The sequence below is a fragment of the Thamnophis sirtalis genome, unplaced genomic scaffold (genome assembly GCF_051295495.1).
Source record: "Thamnophis sirtalis isolate CommonGarterSnake01/CBP01778 unplaced genomic scaffold, rThaSir2_p1.2 scaffold_4, whole genome shotgun sequence".
NCBI lineage: Eukaryota > Metazoa > Chordata > Lepidosauria > Squamata > Natricidae > Thamnophis > Thamnophis sirtalis.
Window position 1 is genome coordinate 42,324,602 of NW_028261384.1, and position 20,966 is coordinate 42,345,567.

The 20,966-nt window shown below is 34.7% G+C and overlaps 1 protein-coding gene across 1 annotated transcript in view; it reads right to left on the minus strand.

Moving 5' to 3' along the window:
• Positions 1-4,186: 4,186 nt before the first annotated feature.
• Positions 4,187-20,966, minus strand: part of HIBADH (3-hydroxyisobutyrate dehydrogenase) — an 84,925-nt gene continuing 68,145 nt past the window's right edge. Inside the window, exons 6-8 of the mRNA XM_014052506.2 lie at positions 19,131-19,207; positions 7,378-7,534; positions 4,187-4,779 (exon numbers count right to left, since the gene is read on the minus strand). Of these exons, the coding sequence (XP_013907981.1) occupies positions 4,624-4,779; positions 7,378-7,534; positions 19,131-19,207 (390 nt within the window). The 3' untranslated portion in view covers positions 4,187-4,623. The remainder of the gene's footprint in view (positions 4,780-7,377; positions 7,535-19,130; positions 19,208-20,966) is intronic.

Below are 20,966 nucleotides of genomic sequence, written 5' to 3' on the forward strand. Positions count from 1 at the left end.
GACTATTTTTCAACTTAAATTCCAGTTATTGCATATTTATTATTTTATCTAAATTCTTCATTCATGCAATCATACAATTTTTAACTTTTTGGTTTCCGAAAAATACATTATCAACAATTTATAAATAAGACCCAGCAGATGTTCCAAGTTACATGTTATAAGATTTTCAAATTTAGTACTTTTAGTACTTTGCTGTTTATTTGGAGATAATGAAACCAGTCAGATGAACTAAATTATTGAGTCTCAAAATGTATAATCTTATTAATAATCAAATCTTGCAATCTAAACTATTATCTATCTACTGAACAAATTTCTTTGCATTCTCATTGTAAAAACAAAGCAGGCAAGGGGAAATCTAGATTTATTTCTTTTCCTATATTTATCTTTGGCATTAAATACCATCCTTATTATTTCATGATCTTTTATAAATTGTTTGTTTGCATTAGATATATTTATGCAGGCTGCCTGAAGGTCTCACTGTTTATGTAAGGTAACCAGGGCGTGGGATAGTTATGTTTTCTATGCTTGCTTTCCCTTTGAGGAATTGATTTAACATGAACTTAAGCAACTTAATGATTTCTATGTAAAATTTTAATTGAATGATGAAAATGTGTACTTTCTTTGATTATATACCACAGAATTTTGGATTTGCTTTATTTGTTTTTCCTGATTTTGTTCAGTTACTATGATTTTAAAAATTTTATAGCTTCCTTGCTAAATGATGCTATTTATCAAATGTAGTTGATAAATGGTTATCATTATCTTAAATAGTTTGAAATGCTGAAACTATTAGTTGTTGATGCCTCATAAGAAATTATCAAACAAAAACAAACCACTGGATCAAAGACTTGGTATCTCTTGGTATCAGATTAGTTTGTTCCAAATTATATCTCTTCTCCACCTAAAAATCTAAACGTAATTCATGTGCAGATTTGAGTTTATTAATCTGTACTCTTAACTTTCCTGCAGGATACAGACCACATAATCCCTATCTTCATTTATAATCAGCTCTTTTTTCATGTGCTTAAGAGCCATGGAAGACAAAGTAGGCCAAGAGAGTGACTGGTCAAAGTAATCCTTTCTGGATTTGAATTTGAATGGAATCTCCTTGATGTTAATGGCGGGAGTTGAAAGGTTCAGAGGAAGTGAATCCAAAATCTCTCTATGTAATAGTTCCCCATATGTTCAAGTTGAAAAAGGAGAAAATATTTGCAGAGGCACATTCTATTCTCAGATAATGTAATCTTTTTCATCTCCAGTGGAATGGTTGGTATAATTCATAATTGATGAGTTCACCTTTATTTTTGGTAAGATTGGGTACATTTTCTGATTACTAAGGCTATATAAGGTAAAGCACGTGTGTGCTAGTCATTTCCAGCTCTAGGGGTGGTGCTCATCTCAGTTTCTACGCCGAAGAGCCAGTGCTATAAGAAGACATCTCTGTGGTCATGTGGCTGGCATGACTAAATGCCAAAGGTGCATGGAGCACTGTTATCCTCCCACCAAAGTGGTCCCCATTTTTCTACTTGCATTTTTTACGTGCTTTCGAACTGCTAGATTGGCAGAAACTGTGACAAGTAATAGAAGCTCACTCCATTATGTGGTGCTAGGGATTCAAACTGCTGAACTGCCGACATTCTGATCGACAAGCTCAGCATCTTAGCCACTGAGCCACCGCATCCCTAGTCATATATAGACTATATATTTACTCCCCAAACCCCCTCTTTTTCTAGGAACTTAATATCCAACAAGTGGATATAGTTTAATTAACTCTGATTATGTTACATTATTAGCAAGGAGAAAATGATCAGAAATGAAAAATCTTTACTTTAATTCCATCTACTAAGTCCAGTAGTGAAAGCATACTTTTTACTCAGATATCAAATAATAAGCACCATGGTTAAAGAAATAGGAGAAACAAGGATTGAGATTTGAAACCTTCAATATCTTTTTTATGTATTTAATAAATCATGTTATTGTTATGATACAATTTATGATAAATTATAAAATCAAACACAGGAGTGATAAATCTAATACAGAAATGATCTATTTTCTGAGTGGTAGCCATTTTAAGTACTAATTTTACAATTTAGTTTGGGTTTCAAGGAGTTAACTGTTAAGACATGAAAGTCATCCAATACACATCTTTATAATAGGACATGCTTTTAAAAAAAAGCAAACCACTTCAGAAACTATTGCTCACATAATTTATAAAATTTGACAGACAGAAAAGAAACCATATTCTCTACACTGGGCTAAACAAGGTGGCATCTCTAGATATTTAACATAATAATTTACATAACTTGAAATCACTATCCTGCTCAGAACAATAGTGTTGCTTTAAATTATGGGTTACAATCCCATTTTTCTGAAAGTGACTGCCAGCCAACAGAATACTTTGTGAATTTTATCTTCTGATTCATTTGAAACTGCCACCTACACAAACTGTTTTCATAATTAAATATTGGCAAGGGGAGAAATTAATGTATCCCACTCCCTATAATTCTGCCTGTAGGACCATATAATAATATTGTGTGATGTAATACTAGGCAAAGCACTGAAATACCATTTTTGTCCTAGCATTAGTTAGTGGTCATATATCAGCACTAATATTTGGGTATTTTTAGTTTTTGTCCACCTTCTTTTTCTTTCAATAGAACCTATTGCCACAAAACTGATGATGTTTCAGTTACTAAATCATGCAATTTTATGTATTGACCTCGGATGGAAACATGGAACAGAACTCAAAGAAATTTATGTGAGTAAACATCTCAATTTACTTATTAAGACACATTATAAGACTGTATTTTTTTTCATGTTAAACTGTTTAGCATCAAAATCTATCCTATGTAACTAACTGCAATTATCTCAACAAGGCTTCATAGCCATTACTTTTAATGAAACAGTAATACCAAATCAGAATTTTTCTGGCTCTATTCCACCAAAACGGCTTTGGAATTTTTTTCAAACTCTGGAATAGTTGGAAAAAGTTGACTGGAAGAAGTCAGACTATGGAATTTGTTTTTCTTTTTAAATTGCTGTACTGTAGAAAATCAAGCACTTAAAATTTAATTCACATTCGTAGCTGATTGTGTAGATTACCTAATTGTAAAACAAAACAGAAACAATCCCACGTACAGCTTGGGAAACAAAATCCAGTACTCCCAATCCAGCAAGGAAGCCACTCCATGAAAAAGAAGTCTTCTACCCTATCCTAAGTACCTTTAATTAACAGGCTGTATTTTCCCAATAGCCTTGTCTATCAAAATGAAAGAGAAAGCTTCACCCATTTCACATTTCTAATATTCTTAGAACAGTCTGCTTACTTTCCAGAATGCTCCATGTGTTTATGTGCTGTCTTTATCACATCCGCTCTACATCAGATCTATAGAACCAGCTTTCTTCGGTCTTTTTGACTCTATATTTTGAATCACCCAGCATTTTTTCTGCTGCCATATTGTTCATTTGACCATACTTAAACCCTCACAAGAGTGATCTGAAATCAGTTATATGATTATAGCTAATTATAAAAAGGGTTATTAAATTTTTTTACTGCTTCAGTTCTAGGACTGAACAGAATATGGTGATAGTAACAAAAAAATTGTTTTTGTTTAAAAAAATCTGTTTTGTTTAAAAAATGATACCAGGAGATTAATGGTCTTATATATTCTGTATTGTGGTTATCCATTTTAATAGTTGTAGACTGCATTCTTAACAAACAAGAATGGAAATTTAATGAACACACCAATCTACAGACCTTTACACTATGTCCTTGTTTATGCAAGACAGGTCTTTAATTTGCTTATGTATTTTTCAAAATGCATTTTATTGGTATGACTATGTGTAGAATCTGATCATAATAAAAGCAAAAGAATACTCCCCCCACAATAAGCCCATAAATTTCTTCTTGTGATCATTACCTTAGATTTCAAAGGATTTATTTTTTTAGATTTATAACAATACCAAGATATCTGCATGTCAGTAAAGGAAGTAGGCATGAATCTGTTGAAAAGATGAAAAAATTAAAAATATATAAAATTAGGCTATTGAAGAAAAAATGTTAAACATGTATCACACTGTTATTTTTACTATAACTTTCCAAAACCATAAGCACCAGATTTCAAATAAATTGCAATAGTTAATACAATTTTTATCATTAACTCTTCATTATAATAATTTTTTTAAAAAAGTAAATTAGAATATTATTTAGGAAGTTCAGGATCTCTTTAAACCATTATACTTGTACAGTTCAGAAAATCTTTTCTCAACCTAGTAGCCCATGTCCATTTTGCAATCCAACTTAAAATCCATCCCATCTGGAGATAACAAGTTTGGAAAACCGTCGTTTGGAAGTATGTATGTAAATACAAATATACCGGGTTTTCTTTAAACTCTACTACTGCACTTTTAAGTAAGTTATATATAAATTATTTTTAAAAAATCCACAGTATTTGAAATTATAGATAGGAAATCTTGGAGTTAGCTGTGACTTTAGAATACAGAAGTGGGTGAGATCATGATTCATGATCTTTGATTAATCTCATGTATTTATTGATTAATCTGAAAGAGGTTCTAAATACATGTTTTTTTAACAATGTCTCTAGTTAAAAGTCAATAGAGAATTCACAAGTTTTCTTCCCGTAAAAACTGGAATACAGATGAGAAGTCTTTTTGGGCATAGCCCTTGGCACACATGATCCTGTAAATCTGATGGGCTAGGGATCCAAGTGGGACTGGAGACTTGGTGTTGGTGGCAGAAATCTGGGCCAAGCCAAGATCCTAAAAATAAGGAAAATATTTTGACTGGAGGAAGGAAAAACATGTATTTATTACAGAGTAATATCTGTTACCAAATATGACAGTAATATCGAGGTCCACTATTCCTTAGAAAATGATGTAAAAGTATATGAGAGAACTTAGGTTCAATATATAGATAGAGCTAAAAAAAATTCTACTGAAAATTGCAAAGTTTGCTCATGGCCACTCATGTATTAGATGAAATGAAATAAATTGATAAAATGAAATTAGATTAGTTGGATTACTACAATGAATTCTACATGGGAATCCTTCCGAAGACCACCAGATGTGCAACTGGTCCAGTGGTGCAAGTTTGCAAGTGTGCAAACAGCTCTTGGTACCTTATGGTTTGTCCAAATTAATTATTTTCATGTGAGTTGCAGTGGCCCCCAGTTGGTTTCTGCATGGAATTCAAAGGGCTGTTTATCAGCTTTAAAGCTCTATATGGCATTATTTGCCAGATTACCTTGTGTTCAGAATATTGGCACATCCTATTATGTCAGGCAGAGTGGATATACTCCATGTCCTTTCTCTTAAATGTTAGTAGATATGTGCCTTCTTTGTAGCAATCCTAGTTTAGAATAGGTTCCAACCAGAGTTATGACAAGTCTAGCTTTCCGGAGGGCAGTGAAGACTTCTAACCATAAGAACCATGGTTCTAACCATGCCATTTTATGTAGCACGATTATTTCTGAAGAAAACTGGAATAATGGACATATCTCTGAAGGAAAGCAATGTGATTGCCAGCTTCAAGGTAAATCAGACTAGGAATCCAATGTCACGTAAACCAGTACTACTTTTATTGTAAAACGACAATAACAGAATCTTGCAAGCCTCCCTCCTTCTCTTTATAATTGTGAGAACCAGGGAGAGGCTTGTCTGTTTATTCAAGTAGCATTCATATCCTGAATCCAATTATCTTTTACCTAATTGTTTTGCTCTTCAGAAAACCTGCAGAAGACTAGCATGACAAACTTTACCTAGTTAGATTCCATGGAATTTAAGTTAAGACCTGCAATATCAAAATGGAATAAATGTTTTCATGTTGAATGTGTTCAGAAATTGGGTTGGTGTAGCAAAACATTTCCATAATTGCTTCAAAGTGAGGATTTAAAAATGCTAAAAATTGAAAAGCTGGGGTGATGTAGGAAGCTATAAACAAATAAACATATAGATTGAAATCTGAATAATCTATTTTTTTCTTAACTAAGAGTTTTAGGATTCTCACTCTTTTGGGTCTAGATCCATGATAGCGAACCTATGTCACGCATGCCAGAGGTGGCACATAGAACCCTCTCTGTGGGCACGTATGCTGTCGTCAGCTGCTCTTCTGGATTCCAGCACGCTGGCCAGTGGTCTTCACGGGAGCCGGAGTGCCAGAAAATTTCAAAAAAACAGCCCGAAAAAATGGCCTAAAACAGTCATTTTTCAGGCCATTTCAGGGTCATTTTTTGGACCAAATACAGCCTGAAAGTGGCCCGTAAAATAGTCAAAAATGGACAAAAAACAGGCATGTGCACGCTGGCTGGCTGGTCTTTAGGTTTCAGGCGCTCCAGCGCATGCATATGCACACACATTCCGGTTTGGACACTCAGTGCCAAACTGAGTGCGGCCCCAGCATGAGTGATGTCGAGCTGGCCATGCCCACCTCGGCCATGCCCACCCCCCAAGGTCAAACACAACTATTATGAGGTCCTCAATGAAATCAAGTTTGACACCCCTGCCCTAATACAAACACCCAATTTATCAAAATGCTCTCTGTTATCCTGTACTAGTAATGTCATAAGATTATCCCTGTTTACATGGATCCTTTTAGGGCAGACAAAGAAAGCTGCAAATACTCTTCAAACTTTAGGATCCATTTTGGAATTTTTCAATTAGCAGCATGCTAACTTCCCATTTTATAAAATTAAAATACATTTTAAAAAGTAATTACTTAGGTGGGAAGAATATTAATGGTGACCAACAAGGAAAGTATCTGTGGGCTTGTGGACCTCATATTCTAATATTATTCAGATTTTTTCATATTTTAATTAATTAACGTTTCTTGCATTGCCCTTTAGAGAAAATTCCCAAGAAACTTCAAATAATGTGAAATACACACACACACGTATATAAACACATGCACATTAAATGTAGATAAAAAAAAGTAACAAATCTATTAAACATTCAGAGTGAAATCACCAAATTATATAAAAAGGTCGGTCTATCAATATAAGAGTTTTGTCTATCACATACAAATGTAAAGGGGGACATGAAAAAATATATTACATAAAAATATAATAATCTAAACATGAAGATCCATTACCATGATCATTTTATTTTATTTTTAAAGGTAATTTTTCAATATTGCATAATGAGAGTGAATTGCACTTAAAACTGGATGTTTCTGTGTATATGTGATATACTAAGCAGAGTAATTACGGGCAGCAAAATATAAAGAAATAGACATTAATTCATTAATTCTACATATTAATTTGAAGTTCAAAGGAAATATTCAAAGGAAACATTTGTTTGAAACAAAGTAACTTAGTTTATTATACCAATATATGTTATTTTTGTATACATATAGATACATACCTTAGCCATAAGGGTTGTTCCAAAGCCACCTTGATAATTATTAGCAGAAGGTACCCCTTCCATTACTCCTGGCACAGGGTTGTATGTATCACTTGACCAACAACGGCCTGAACTCATATTTAAGATTTTGGCCAGGAGATTTGGGTCAAGCCCTAACCTGTCAAAGGTCAAAAGAAGAGAAGTGTTCATGTCAAAATGCATATGTCATGGATGACTTCTTTTTATATGTTGACACCATGTTGTCATTTCTCTACATTCATTGGGAGACTTGAAAAATGATCTACAGGGATGATATTGAGAGGAAGACTCTTCTTTAAATTAAAGGTCATCAATCCTTCATACTGGTCATGCATGCTAATTATTAGATGAATTGCCAGGCACAAAATAAAGATTCTTCAGAATTAATAGCTCACTTTGGTCATTTTCTATATAAGGAAATATGATTCAAAAGATACTGTCAGAAGCATAAGCTACTATATTAAGACAAAGGGAAATTCTCCCACAGTAAGCTTCCTTTTTATCAAACAGTTATTACATTCAGATGTTTAAGAAATAAGTCTACTGTGACATATTTTCCCTATCTATTCAGAGACATGCATTATAGTTCTGGGTCAACTGCTGAGAAGGTTACAGATCCTGATAAAACAAAGCTTGTCCAAGCAGAAACATCATTTGTTCTATTGCTCTTACCAACTGATGGCACAAACCCCAGAGCAGTTGAGACAGACTGAAAATATAGTGAAAAATATTTCAGCAGATTAGGTTTTTATTTTTTTAAACAATCTGGCATGATTGTTTAACTGTGTGCAGTTTCATAAGAATTATACTCCTTATAATGAAAAGCAAGAACATTTTAAAATTGAAATATAACCAACTATACAAATGTAAGCATTTTTAAAGATGGATATAAAAATAATTGTAGAAAGGAAATGGTATAGGATGCAATCCAACACATAAACCCAGAGGAAAGTAAATGAATTAGTATTTACTTCTAAATGTACACATTTATAATTTACTTCACAAAAAAGCAATGTATTCACACATGTCATTAATGCAATATAGTAATAAATGGAAGTAAAGTTACAAAAAATTTCTTCCACTATTATACTGCCTCCAACAAAATATTGTCTTCTTAATTTTAAAAAGATGGATTTTTCAGTGACTGTTATAGCATGCCATATAAGAAGCAGCAAAGCTGAAATACTAGAAGGATAAATTATATTACTCCTTATTCTAACAATTTATTTTTCTACCTTAAATGTGTGTTGCCTATGGCTTTATTTCCAATTATTTTTTCCAATAGAAAGAATATTAATTATATCTTGTTGCTATTGTTCACAATCAATGATACTGTTCATTGATGAAGGTGCCTTGCGATAATTATCAATGTAAAATAGAAAGAAAGTCATGATATAATTAAAAGAAAACTATGTAGAAAATTTCGGTTGTTGTTCCTACCAGTTCTGAAAAACATCCCGGAAAAAAAATACTTCTTGGAATTTCTTTCAAAAGAGAGACTTTCAATGAATTAAGTGGAACATGGTGTTCTCATGCTTTTTAAATTATAATGTAGTCAAAGAGTGTGGTTGAATATTACTATTTATTATAATCTAAACAGTCTAGAGCTTCCCTTGCTGGTCATTCTTCAATTAAATCCCCAAAGAAAACATTTTCAGATAATTTCCATTGGCTTTTTTCATATTGGAAAGTCAGAGAAATTGCACTATAACAGAAAGTATTAACAGTAGTAGTGTTCTTCACTACCGCTATCTCTTTACTAAATGAAACTCATCACCATTAAGAACTTCATTAAAAAAATCTCAAGAGAATAAAATACAAGGTTTTTTTGGGTGTAGAATTTTATTCAGAAATTGCAAGATAGATATAAAAAGCTCTTTGTCAAATGTCAGAAATGTTCTAGGAAATCCTTCTTGTGTAAGAAAATTCAATGAATGAAGCACTACATTTGGCAAAGTGAAGATTATCTAAATGAATAGGAAGCATATACTAGTCTTAATGGACTTACCTTTCAAGAGTCCATTGAAATGGACTAGTGAATGTGAAATACAGTCTTAAATGTTCAGCTCCAATAACACAAAACAGATGCCAAGTTAAGGATGGATCCCACAAAAGAAGCCTTATCGTAAATGTATATAACATCACAATGCCTGTAAATGGCTTCCTGTTTACATTTTATTTATTTCTTTAATTTATTGACTGCCTGGCTCCAAAATACTCTGCACTTAATAATAATTTATTAAACTTGATATCAGACTCCTAATGACTCCATATCAACACAGTTCAAGGACCCCACAAAATTAGAACTATATAGATATGCATAGTTAGATTAGTGGAATGGAATGTTAATTTAGCATGATCTGAATACTAACAAGCACTTTGAGATATCAGGATGCTTTCACTCAAATTTGCAAATTCAGAATTTAACTGTTTGGACATCATATTATTTCCAGAACCAAATTCTATTGTAAAAGGGCTTTAGACACCAAAAACACTTTTACTGAATTGCAACACTTTTATTGGACTTAGCAACATAATATCCAAAATCAACAATATATATAATAGTCTGACAATAATGTTTGTGATCCTCCATATTTTATTGTGTTTTAAAGAAGAATATAGTTTCATGACATGACCAGATATGTTAAATTTGGATGGTTTTTCTGAGATTTTGTATAACATTGAAATCATGTGTGAGATTTCACAGGATAGGAATATCATCAGATTTTTGTTAATAGAAAGAGAGGGGAACAAAATGTATGTGAAATAATGCAATGTACAATACATTCTGCTTAATGTCTAAGGTTTTACAGCAGAGTGAAGCCTCCATTAGAAATATTTATCCCTCAGCCAAACAATATACTAGAATACTTTTATAAGTGTGCTTAATTTAATATACACTTGAAAATCACAAGATGTTCTAGATATAGTCAATATATTTCTAATGCTGGTTTCTAGAAGAAAAGGTCAAAAATAAAAATCACCCAATGCAGTTTCCTTCAAGATACTCAAGACTCTTCTCCCCCCCCCCTTAAAACCCTTCTTCTTCCTCCCTTTTATCTCTTGTAGCAAGTATATCATTAAAAGGAGCAAGTTGGAGGTGTTTTTGCATTTTATCTTTCTGACGATTCATCTACTGGTGCATAGATAACTGACAGCTAGAATTAGACATGTATAAAAATCTGTTACTGCAGAAGTCCTCTGTCTTCCACTGTGCCCATAGCTGGTAATGGTTTGAAAGCAGATAGAATATACCGTAATTGTCATTCAGTAAGAATCTAGCCTCAAAAGTCATGCTTCAGTGGAGAAGACTGAGTTTCCATTTGAAATCAACAAATTAATCCAAGACAGGTATCTGAAAGGGCAAGCTTAATAGGAAGCAGCTACGGGGCTCTCAACCATGATAAAATGTTATTGCTGTTTCCCTGTAAATTGGTTCAGAACATAGAATACTTTCTGCATAAGAGCTCTTTTGCTGTTCAAGAGATATACTGCTCAAACTATCAAAACAATGACAGTCTGTCAATCCACATAATAACTTGCCATTGGACATGGCAAAAGGATGAGCAGGCACACATACATTTTACAACTGCCAAGGTGTTCCACATTTTGGAGTGAGGAGAGGGAGTCTGGACAGAAAGTAGGAATTGGGACACAAAATGAACACTCAGCTTTTAAACACTTGATAAGGCAATTTTTCCCCTCCCTTTCCCGTCCCTCAGGTAAAATGTCAAAAAGCATAAGAATGCAGATAAATCAAGAAGTGACCAGATTCAGATATTTGTGTTAGCATAAGGCTTGTTTTAATCATAGGTGGTTTAATAAACAACAACTGGATGAAAGTCCACACCTTCTGCCAAGGCATAAATGATTTTGAAAAGAGTTACATGGACTCATGCAATACTTCAGTCCAAATTATATTATAATAGGTTGTTAGCATAATGTAGCAATTTAAATATTATGATTTAAGTACTATATGGAATATTCAAAAGATTAATCAACAGAATTTGACTGTTTTTGTATTTATGCTAGTTACTTCATAGCGAACATTTGATAATTAAAAGAAATAGGTCATACATTTTGGGGGGGAGGGGCGGGAGAACCACAATGAATGTAACCATAGTGAAAACTGAATAGGGACGCATGGCATATAAATTGGCAGGTCTAAGATTTTTTTATATATATATTGTATTTTTTGGAGTATAAATCACACTGGAGTATAAGACGCACCAAGGTTTTGAAGAGGCAAATTAAAAAAGTTTTTGCTCTGTGCAAACGTCCCCAAAATGGCCCATTTTTCATGAAAACAGGCCCATTTCCCCCCCCCCAAAAGGCATGAATAGCCTTTAGAGGGCCTGCAGAGTGCTCCTAAGGGGTGGAGACAATTGAGCAAAAAACAATTTTTCACTCATTTCTGCCTTCCCCAGGAGCTCTCTGAAAGCCTTTTATAAGCTCTGCACGGCCATTTTGGTGAAAGGGACAGGGTTTTGGGAGGCACAAATTGCTGTAATCTGTTTATAAGATGCACCTAGATTTTCAGCCTCTTTTTTGAGAGAAAAAGGTGCATCTTATGGTCCGAAAAATATGGTACATATTTTTGAGGGCGATGGTAAATTATACTTTCAGTATTTGTTCAAGGTTTCTACTTTAGACATGTCTTATTTTAAAATGATAAAAGCAGTATCAAACAAAGAACCAATTTTATTGTAAACTGCCCAGAATCATTTAGATAAGACAAGCAATATAGAAATGTGGTGGATGGATAAATAGATAGTTAGACAGATAGAGATAATAGATAGCAGTAGACTTGTATACCGCTTCATAGGCCTTTCAGGCCTCTCTAAGCGGTTTACAGAGAGTCAGCATATTGCCCCCAACAATCTGGGTCCTCATTTTACCCACCTCGGAAGGATGGAAGGCTGAGTCAACCCTGAGCCGGTGAGATTTGAACCGCTGAACTGCTGATCTAGCAGTAGCCTGCAGTGCTGCATTTAACCACTGCGCCACCTTGGCTCATAAATAGATACTATTTACAATGCCGTCCACTTGAGGTGCAATCCAGCCACAATAAAGAACAAAACAGCAGTAAAAATTATATTAAAAGGAATAAGATTAATATATGCTAATATACTTACAATATCAGTGAAAATATAAAAAAAATATCATATGCAATAGTCTTGTAAAGTTGTTCACTTATTTTACACAGAATTCTTATTAAAACAAGACAGATCACAATTCAAACTATTTATATCTTAGACGCCTTGATTTTTGCTAGATGCAAGCTGCAGAAAATATGTTGGGGTATGCCAGAAGGTTCACAGAATTATAAAAGAAAACATGCTAAATAAACATTCATGATTAAACTATAACCAAAAGTTGGATTGCTTAAAAAAATACTATCACATCTGAGAAGGTCTTTAAAAAAAGTTCTGTCTGTTGGAAAAATTCTCTAAAATGGCAGCTGGGATCATCATCTGCAGGTTTCCTCAGTTTACTGAGTAACTCCAGGAGATAAAATGACCAAAGTGATGATTAGAACACTGATGGAGAAAGAGAAGTTAGCAATAGTAATAGCAATAGCAGTAGACTTATATACCGCTTCATAGGGCTTTCAGCCCTCTCTAAGCGGTTTACAGAGAGTCAGCATATTGCCCCCAACAATCTGGGTCCTCATTTTACCCACCTCGGAAGGATGGAAGGCTGAGTCAACCCTGAGCCGGTGAGATTTGAACCGCTGAACTGCTGATCTAGCAGTAGCCTGCAGTGCTGCATTTAACCACTGCGCCACGCATGGATTATTAATTGAAGTTTAAAAATTTGTTTTTGAGAGGCAATTTCACATATAGTTCCTGCTTAGTGAATGTGTATTGCAGTAGTTCAAATGAGAATGGATCACAGGATGAATGCTTGAAAGAAGGGCTTTCTGATCCAGGAAAGGTTGTAGCTTGTGCACACACAAAGTTGAGCAAAGGCTTTCCTAGTCACAATTACTCGAGGAGGATCTCCAGATTACACACTATATCTATTTGGGGCATCCAAGACCAAAGAGAAGAATCTCAAATGAGAAAATCCCATAATTCACAGCCAGTCCATCTCAATCTGGGTTCAACTGAAGCCTGTTCCCCATCCAGACCAATACAGTCTCCAAGCACTACAAAAGAATATCCACATCATCACTTAGTTCATCCAAATTGGAGATGTACAATTGGGTATTGTCCATACACTGATACCTCAAACTGTGGTAATGGATGATCTCAGCCAATGTGAAGGAATGTAGTAAGGAGGTAGATTCCCAGGAGGCAGAGGTACATTCCAGAGGATCAACAGGTAGCTAGTGTCTGGATGTTACATCTGAGAGAAAGAAGGCTAAGGCAGTCCCTCCCTACTTTAGATTGTAGATACAGAACATATAGTCCTAAGTCTGGCAGGTTTTTGTTTATAGGTGTGAAAACAATAACAACTCAGTTTAGAAAAATTATCATGTGACATTCTTGGTTTTGGGCCTGACATCCAGCAGCCTCAGGTATATGTTAAAAAGGAGTGGGAAGAGCATGGAGCTTGTGACACCCCGCAAAACAGGGCCACAGGCTGGACTTGTCTTTCTTACCAACACTGATTGGGATTGGCTTCAGAAAAATGAGGTGAACCAGCACAAAACTGTGTGGTTGGATGGGCGGATAGAGGCCTTGGCTGGTTGGCTTTGTTCTTTTCTGCCTAGTGCACTAGTTACAACCTTTCCTATAGCAGGAGGACATTACCAGAAATAGCAATGTGCTATATCTGTATGAATGTGTGACTTTTTTCCTTGTATTCCATGTCTTGTGTATGTGTGCAACTGGAAAACAAGATGAGTTGCATATGGCCAAGTCACATGACCAGAAAGAAGATAAATTAGGAGATAATTTTCTGAAATGTTTTCCTCTTGGGCCCCAAGCCATTTTTGAACTTGATATTTTTTTTTTGTCAGTTTCTTCCACCATACCAAATTTGGTGTTTTAGAGTTACTCTACTGACAGACACTTCTAAAACCTTTCGCTAATTACTCTCTACTATTCTGTTACATTGAAAACAAAAGGAAAGTTTCTATGCTGCATAGTGAAATGCCAATCCCTATAATAATTTTTATTTGAAATAATGCTTCTGAGACCCAAATGGGACACAGCAACATCCTTAGAAATAAACATGGAGGGTAGTTACAGCTTAATGCATCATATGGAAGTATATCCATTTGCCCAGAAAAATCTTATAAGTGGCAGCATGAATAAAATGCTACATTAATACATGGTGTATGCCCCCACCCACGGCCACTTATCTGGACACATTTCCAGCATATTCGCAAAATTCTAAATGTATGTGTTATGTTGTCACATGTAATTATGATTAGTTTGATTTTTGACCTAAGGGTTATCTGACAGAAGAAGCCAGAAGAAGCGGGGGGCAAGGATAGTTGATGCGCAAAATATACATTGCAACGCTTATTGCAAAGCCTCTCAACTATCAAACGACAACCCGGCCTTCACGTGGTGCCCCCCGTTCCCACCAATCAGGCTCTGTCGACCCTTGGGACTGGCGTCCCCTTGGGTATATCCAGCCGAAACAGCTTCCATGGATCGCCGTAGGCGTCAAATTTCCATGGAAGTCGCCTATACCCACGATGGGTGAAGAGGCGTCAAGCCAAGTCAAGTCAGAAGAAGCCAGAATCTGACAGAAGAAGTCAGAAGCCAGAAGAATGCAAATATATTAGAACTTATTTTGTTTAAAGCAACTTCTAAACCAGGAAATCAGGAAATGATGAAACAGCCACACCAGTTTCACAGAGGATTTGTTATTTGTCATTTGCCAAAGTTGGGGTGTTGACTGGACCTACTCCGCAACAGCTGAGATTTCAGCATCAGAAAATACTCTAAAGGGGAACTAGGAAAAAATATGGGAACAAAGAAGCAACTTGTGTCCTATATATAGGTAATCCTCAACTCATGACTAAATTTTTTGTTACTAAGTGAGGCAGTTGTTAAATGAATTTTGCCTCATTTTATGACCTTTTGCCACAGTTGTCAATCAGTTGTTAAGTGGATCATACAGTTGTATGTATACAGTTGTATGAAATCTGGCTTTCCCCAGTGACTTGGCTAGTCAGAAGCTGGTTGGGGAGGTTATAAAAGATGATCACATAGTCCCAAGCCTTTGATGCTTCCTGATGGGCAGCAGCTTTATACCTTAGCTGAGCTAGCAAGCCAGCTGGGACCATTGCGGCATGTAGGGTCACCTGCTGCCTTGCACTGCAGCTCAGAAGTTCCTTGCAGCACTAGAGCATGACACACTGAAAAAATCCTGAGCTGCTGTATAGAGTAGAAGAGTAGAATGGTATTATTAAATTATAAATATATCTACCCATTCATCTATTTTGTTATGATCTTAATAACTTTTATTGACTATATTTTCCATTAATCCATTCCATTTTGGATGCATCTATGAAGTGCATCCAAAAAAGGCAGGAAAATTTTTGAGCAAACTTTTCTTAAATTGTTTTATTATATGTCAGATTCAACATAATTACTGGCTCCAAAACTGTATAAACGATTACCTTGATGATGGCAGTCATTTCCCCTCATTTTTAAGCAATTGCAATTTTAGTGTCCAGTTTCAAATTTATAATCATTTCCCAATCTTTTTGTAGCAACAAAATGAGCAGTGAAATTAAAAGTGTGCAGCAGATAATGATCTTCCTCAAATTGTATTATTTTCATAATAAAGATAACCAAATAATGTATTTATATAATTGAACCTTAAGATGTGTATATTTATAACAATTTTTGAAATAAAAAAAACAATTTAAAAATAAATGCATAAGAGTTCTATGGAGATACATCCAATGCTCAATAAACAAACTTCTGCTTTCTTTCATTCTGTCTATCAGAGCATCCTAAAACTGCCCTTAAAGATGTCTCAAGCTATAAACCGCATGATGGACATATTCATAAGACTCCTGTTCTTTTAATAGACATCATTCTGTCAATGAACAAGCACCTTCAGAGTTCAAAGGAATACTCTCCTGGCTCCATTTCCAGTCCCACTTTCCAGCATTTCCTGTTCTTATTCCCATATAAGACCTGTAAGGATCTGCCATTGGACAGAAATTTCACCATGTCATGGATTCATGCAATAACTTTCAACTTGCATAGGCTAGAGTATGTATTAGCTGCTGTATTCTGCCGTAATTTATTATATGTATCAACAAATCTTATGTTGACAACTATATCCCTCCCTTCTTTTAAAAGCAGAATGCATTAAAACTGTGTATTAAATATGAGCCTAAATATCCATAAAAGGTATATATGCCATATTATGCAACCAAGCGACAAAAATAGAACATTACACAGTTTAAAATTTAAAATATAAAAACACAAACATTAAAGATGAAGAAACAAAAAGGATTCTAAAAAATGGACTACTTTAATTAAACAGTCTACTGACATAAACAGAACTGAACATGAATATAGTCATATCATGATAATTTATTCATTCTAGAGAGAATTTACTACAGAGAAATTCATACTTGCAAATACAATTTTCTTTTTTTCAATCTTGTGAAAGCTCTATAAATTGTATCTGCTACATGAATTTTATTAGAGGAGAATTCTGTCACTTCAGAAACACACTTGTCAAACTGAAAAGAAATTGATAGCAAAAGGCTTCATTTCTCAGTGGGCTTTAAACTACTTGAAGAAAGTAGGCAAGTACTCAACTTACTGGAAACTAGTTTGCACTATTTATCTAGCGAAGAACATTACCACAATGTTCTAGAGTGCGTTCTTAGATCAAGGTGCAGAATCAAAGTAGCTAATTTTACAACATGGATCATTTGTGGACTAGCAGAGTTATTTCTCCTCATTAAGGCCTACTGTTGAATTCTCCTCTTTAATTTATCCATGCTTCTCCTCAGCTGACACTACCATCACCAAGGAGAGTATTTGGCATTTTACAATGAAAAACAATCACTGCATAGATAATGCCCACACATGGGAAAAACTATAAGTTAATTTTATAGGCTGGGAAGCATAAATTAGAGATTTTATGTAATAAAAAGAAATACAGGGGAAAGAATCACAATCACTGGCATTGCAACAATTTCAACACAAGTGAACTCCAATGTGGGGAAAAAACTAAGGAAAGGCAGAATTTAGATTTCAGAAAAGATTCCTTGTGATATAGATAGGTCCTACAGGATATGTGCATCACCTAACACTGAGATGAATCATTAATCATTTAATTCATTCAAAATCATTCAGAATTTTAATAGACTGTTGAAAGCATTAATTCAAAGCATTAATAAAGATAATGGGGAGGGAAAATACACCTTAAGTTATAAAATGAAAACCAAGACAGATCCTATATGTTGCAGTAACTGCAAACATCAATTAAGATTGCATATGAGACTGTCAGATCTTTTAGTATTCTGTGCTAGCTGAACATTTTCTTTTATAGCTGACAATACAAGTTTCTACTTCAGCTAAATACATTGAAGTCATAGGTGATTTATTTTTTTATTAAGCAAACTATGACTTAAAACTGACTATGATATAGCTTTACAATTCTCAATTACAGCAGCAGTAAACCACCTTATGGGTTTTGTTATGGCTTGTTAAAGATACGTTTTCCTATCTTACAGATGCTCAATTTTAAAATGTAAATGGTACAGGATATTGATAAACCAATTAGCACTGATGCAAAGCAAATTCCTCTTTTATCTCAATTACAACATGACAACTTAATAGGTCAAGATAGTCTAACATCTGAGACAAGGGCAATTCAATAAAACAACTGCATCTTGATATGGTAATTAAGAAGAAATGTGAATCCATTATCCTGTCTTTTGGTTGCATGCCTGTTTCCATGTATTTATAACATTCATGTATCTTTAAAAAATAATAATAAAGGCAAACCAGCTATTTATTCTTTAGTATCAGACTTCAAACTGGTAGTAATGTTTTAGTCTCTAGCAAGTGGCTGAAAGGATGCACTTAAGTGTACTAAAATCATGCTGTGAAAATTCAGAGACAAAAAATAGGACCAAATGTCCAACAAAAATTTCAAACACATACATATATATATATATATGTGTGTGTGTGTGTGTGTGTGTGTGTGTGTGTGTGTGTGTGTGTGTGTGTGTGTGGTGTATATATACACACTTATATGAAAAGAAAGATAAAAGCAAAAGTATTTTTGCAAATATAACCAGTCTATTAACAACAATATAATTTTAATTAAACACCCTGAAGTTGTTTTTAAGAGTAAGAACTGATTATAACTGATTTTCTTTTGGTACAATCTGTTAAGACTATGTTTCAGACTGCACATGGCCTGTGAGCTGTTTTTTTGGCTCAACTGGGTACCTGCTAAATCCCGATCTTACATTCAAAAAAATCAGTTCCTGATAGATTATAATATATGCACAAATAATATGGGGCCTAAACAGAGCTACATATTTCATCTGATAATAAGAAAAAGGGGTTACTACACATATTCTATCAAACTGAAAATGTACTTTTATTTTGTAGCTCTACAGAGTGTCCTTGTACATTAAAATTTCTAAGTTGACAATGGTTTTAAAAAGATGAAATACTGAACCTGTGCTATGTTTGCTACTATAAATTTTCGAAACATTATTCTTTTACTACAAAAGGACTAGTCATTCAAATGTAATCAAGATAAAGCAAATGTAAAATTCAACACACCTGATTCCAAGATTCATGGTCTCAGCAGTTCCAATCATACTGATGGCTAACAGCATATTATTGCATATTTTTGCAGCCTGAAAATAAATGCAAATAATTATAAATTTCTCTACTTTACAAATAACAATCCATCAGGAACCTGATTTTATTAGAAACTAGTCAACCTATGCCCCACTGCATCATCATTTTAGGAGTATCTTCTTACCTAAACAGAGAAACAGAAGGACCAAGGGTGGGCAAAAAAGTAGTGGAAGAAGTGACTTACAATATTCTGCTGATTTCCCCATTGAGCTTCTTTATGGGAAGTTGGTAGGGAGCATTGGAAACCTTTCCCCCCCCCCCAAAATTATCTTTCCTTCCCCTGCCCTCCTCTCCTTCCTATAATTTAATAATTGAATATTGAACTCCATCACTATAGACTATACTCATTCTCAATTCTACGCTATCAAGAACCCATGAAGTACATCTGAATAAATTTCAATTGTTGGTTGAGGTCTGGCATTAAATGTCCAATATCAAGAAGGATTTGCCCTTGCATAGTCATAGAAGGATTCTATTGATTCCTTACTGGAAGGGCTTCTTGGCCTCAAAGGATGTCACTTGGAAGATGTAAATTGTATTGTCTGATATTTTTCTTGAACTAGTTTGCAAGAAGTAAATTGAAGAGTTCATTAGGTAACAGTTGCAAATTTTCTGTCCTGACCTTCCCTTTAATTCACAAAAATTGGCAATTTTGTCCAGGGACTAGGAACGCATGAAAGTGAGGACAGATTTTGGCCATGGCACCAACATCAGCAGAAAGTCATGCATTTTGCTGTGTTCGTTGTGATATCCACAATGTGGAAACATTAAGGAACTTTCGAAAATTACTTTGCCACATATTCTTTCTTCCCTTTTCCAATTTTTCTTGTCTCTTCATTCTGTACCCTTCCTTTGTGATTCTAGAGATGTACAGCACTATCATACTCCATTTCTTCATTTCTTGTCTTCCTTGCCACATCCTTTGATGATATGTTTGGTGTCATTCTTGACCATGATGTCTTCTCTTTCCCCACAACTTAATTATGCTGATATTTCATTTTAATTTAATTATTTCTGTCACAATGTTGTATGCTGCTGTTCTCACCAAAACAGTTTAGACTCCCTGCCATATTTTCTACTGAGTTGTAGGAAGCTGTTAAAAATAGGATCACATCATTTCCCGAGGGCTAGGACGGGATCAGTCTATGGCAGTGTTTTTCAACCTTTTTGTGCAAAGGCACACTTTTTTCATGAAAAAAATCACGAGGCACACCACCATTAGAAAATGTTAAAAAAAATTAACTCTGTGCCTATATTGACTATATATAAAGTAATTTTTCCACGGCACACCTTACACTATGTCACGGCACACTAGTGTGCCGTGGCACAGTGGTTGAAAAACACTGGTCTATGGTACCTAATCTCTAGCACCTGAAAGAAGGGCTTAATTTCAGAGTAGTAAACAGTTAAAAAATGAAGCACGATTGGCAAAAACTAAAGACTACTATAACTGAAATCCAGTTTCTACTCTATCTGAGGCCACAGCACCTCACTTAGTGACTTTCTGCCCAACCTACTCCCAAGTTTGTGAAGAAATGTAAGAGGTTGAAGCATTATATCTGTGCCTTGAGTTCCTGAACAAAGATAGGATACAAAAACATGTACATGTCTGTGTGCCAGTGGATATAAAGCAATAAAAATATACAAGCCTTCCTATAGGAACCTTAAAGTTGTTGCTTCTTTGATGCATCAATTCCTTGCTGTTGATGGGGAGGGAGTAGGGGATAGCAAGAGTGGTTGGAAACCATTGCATTC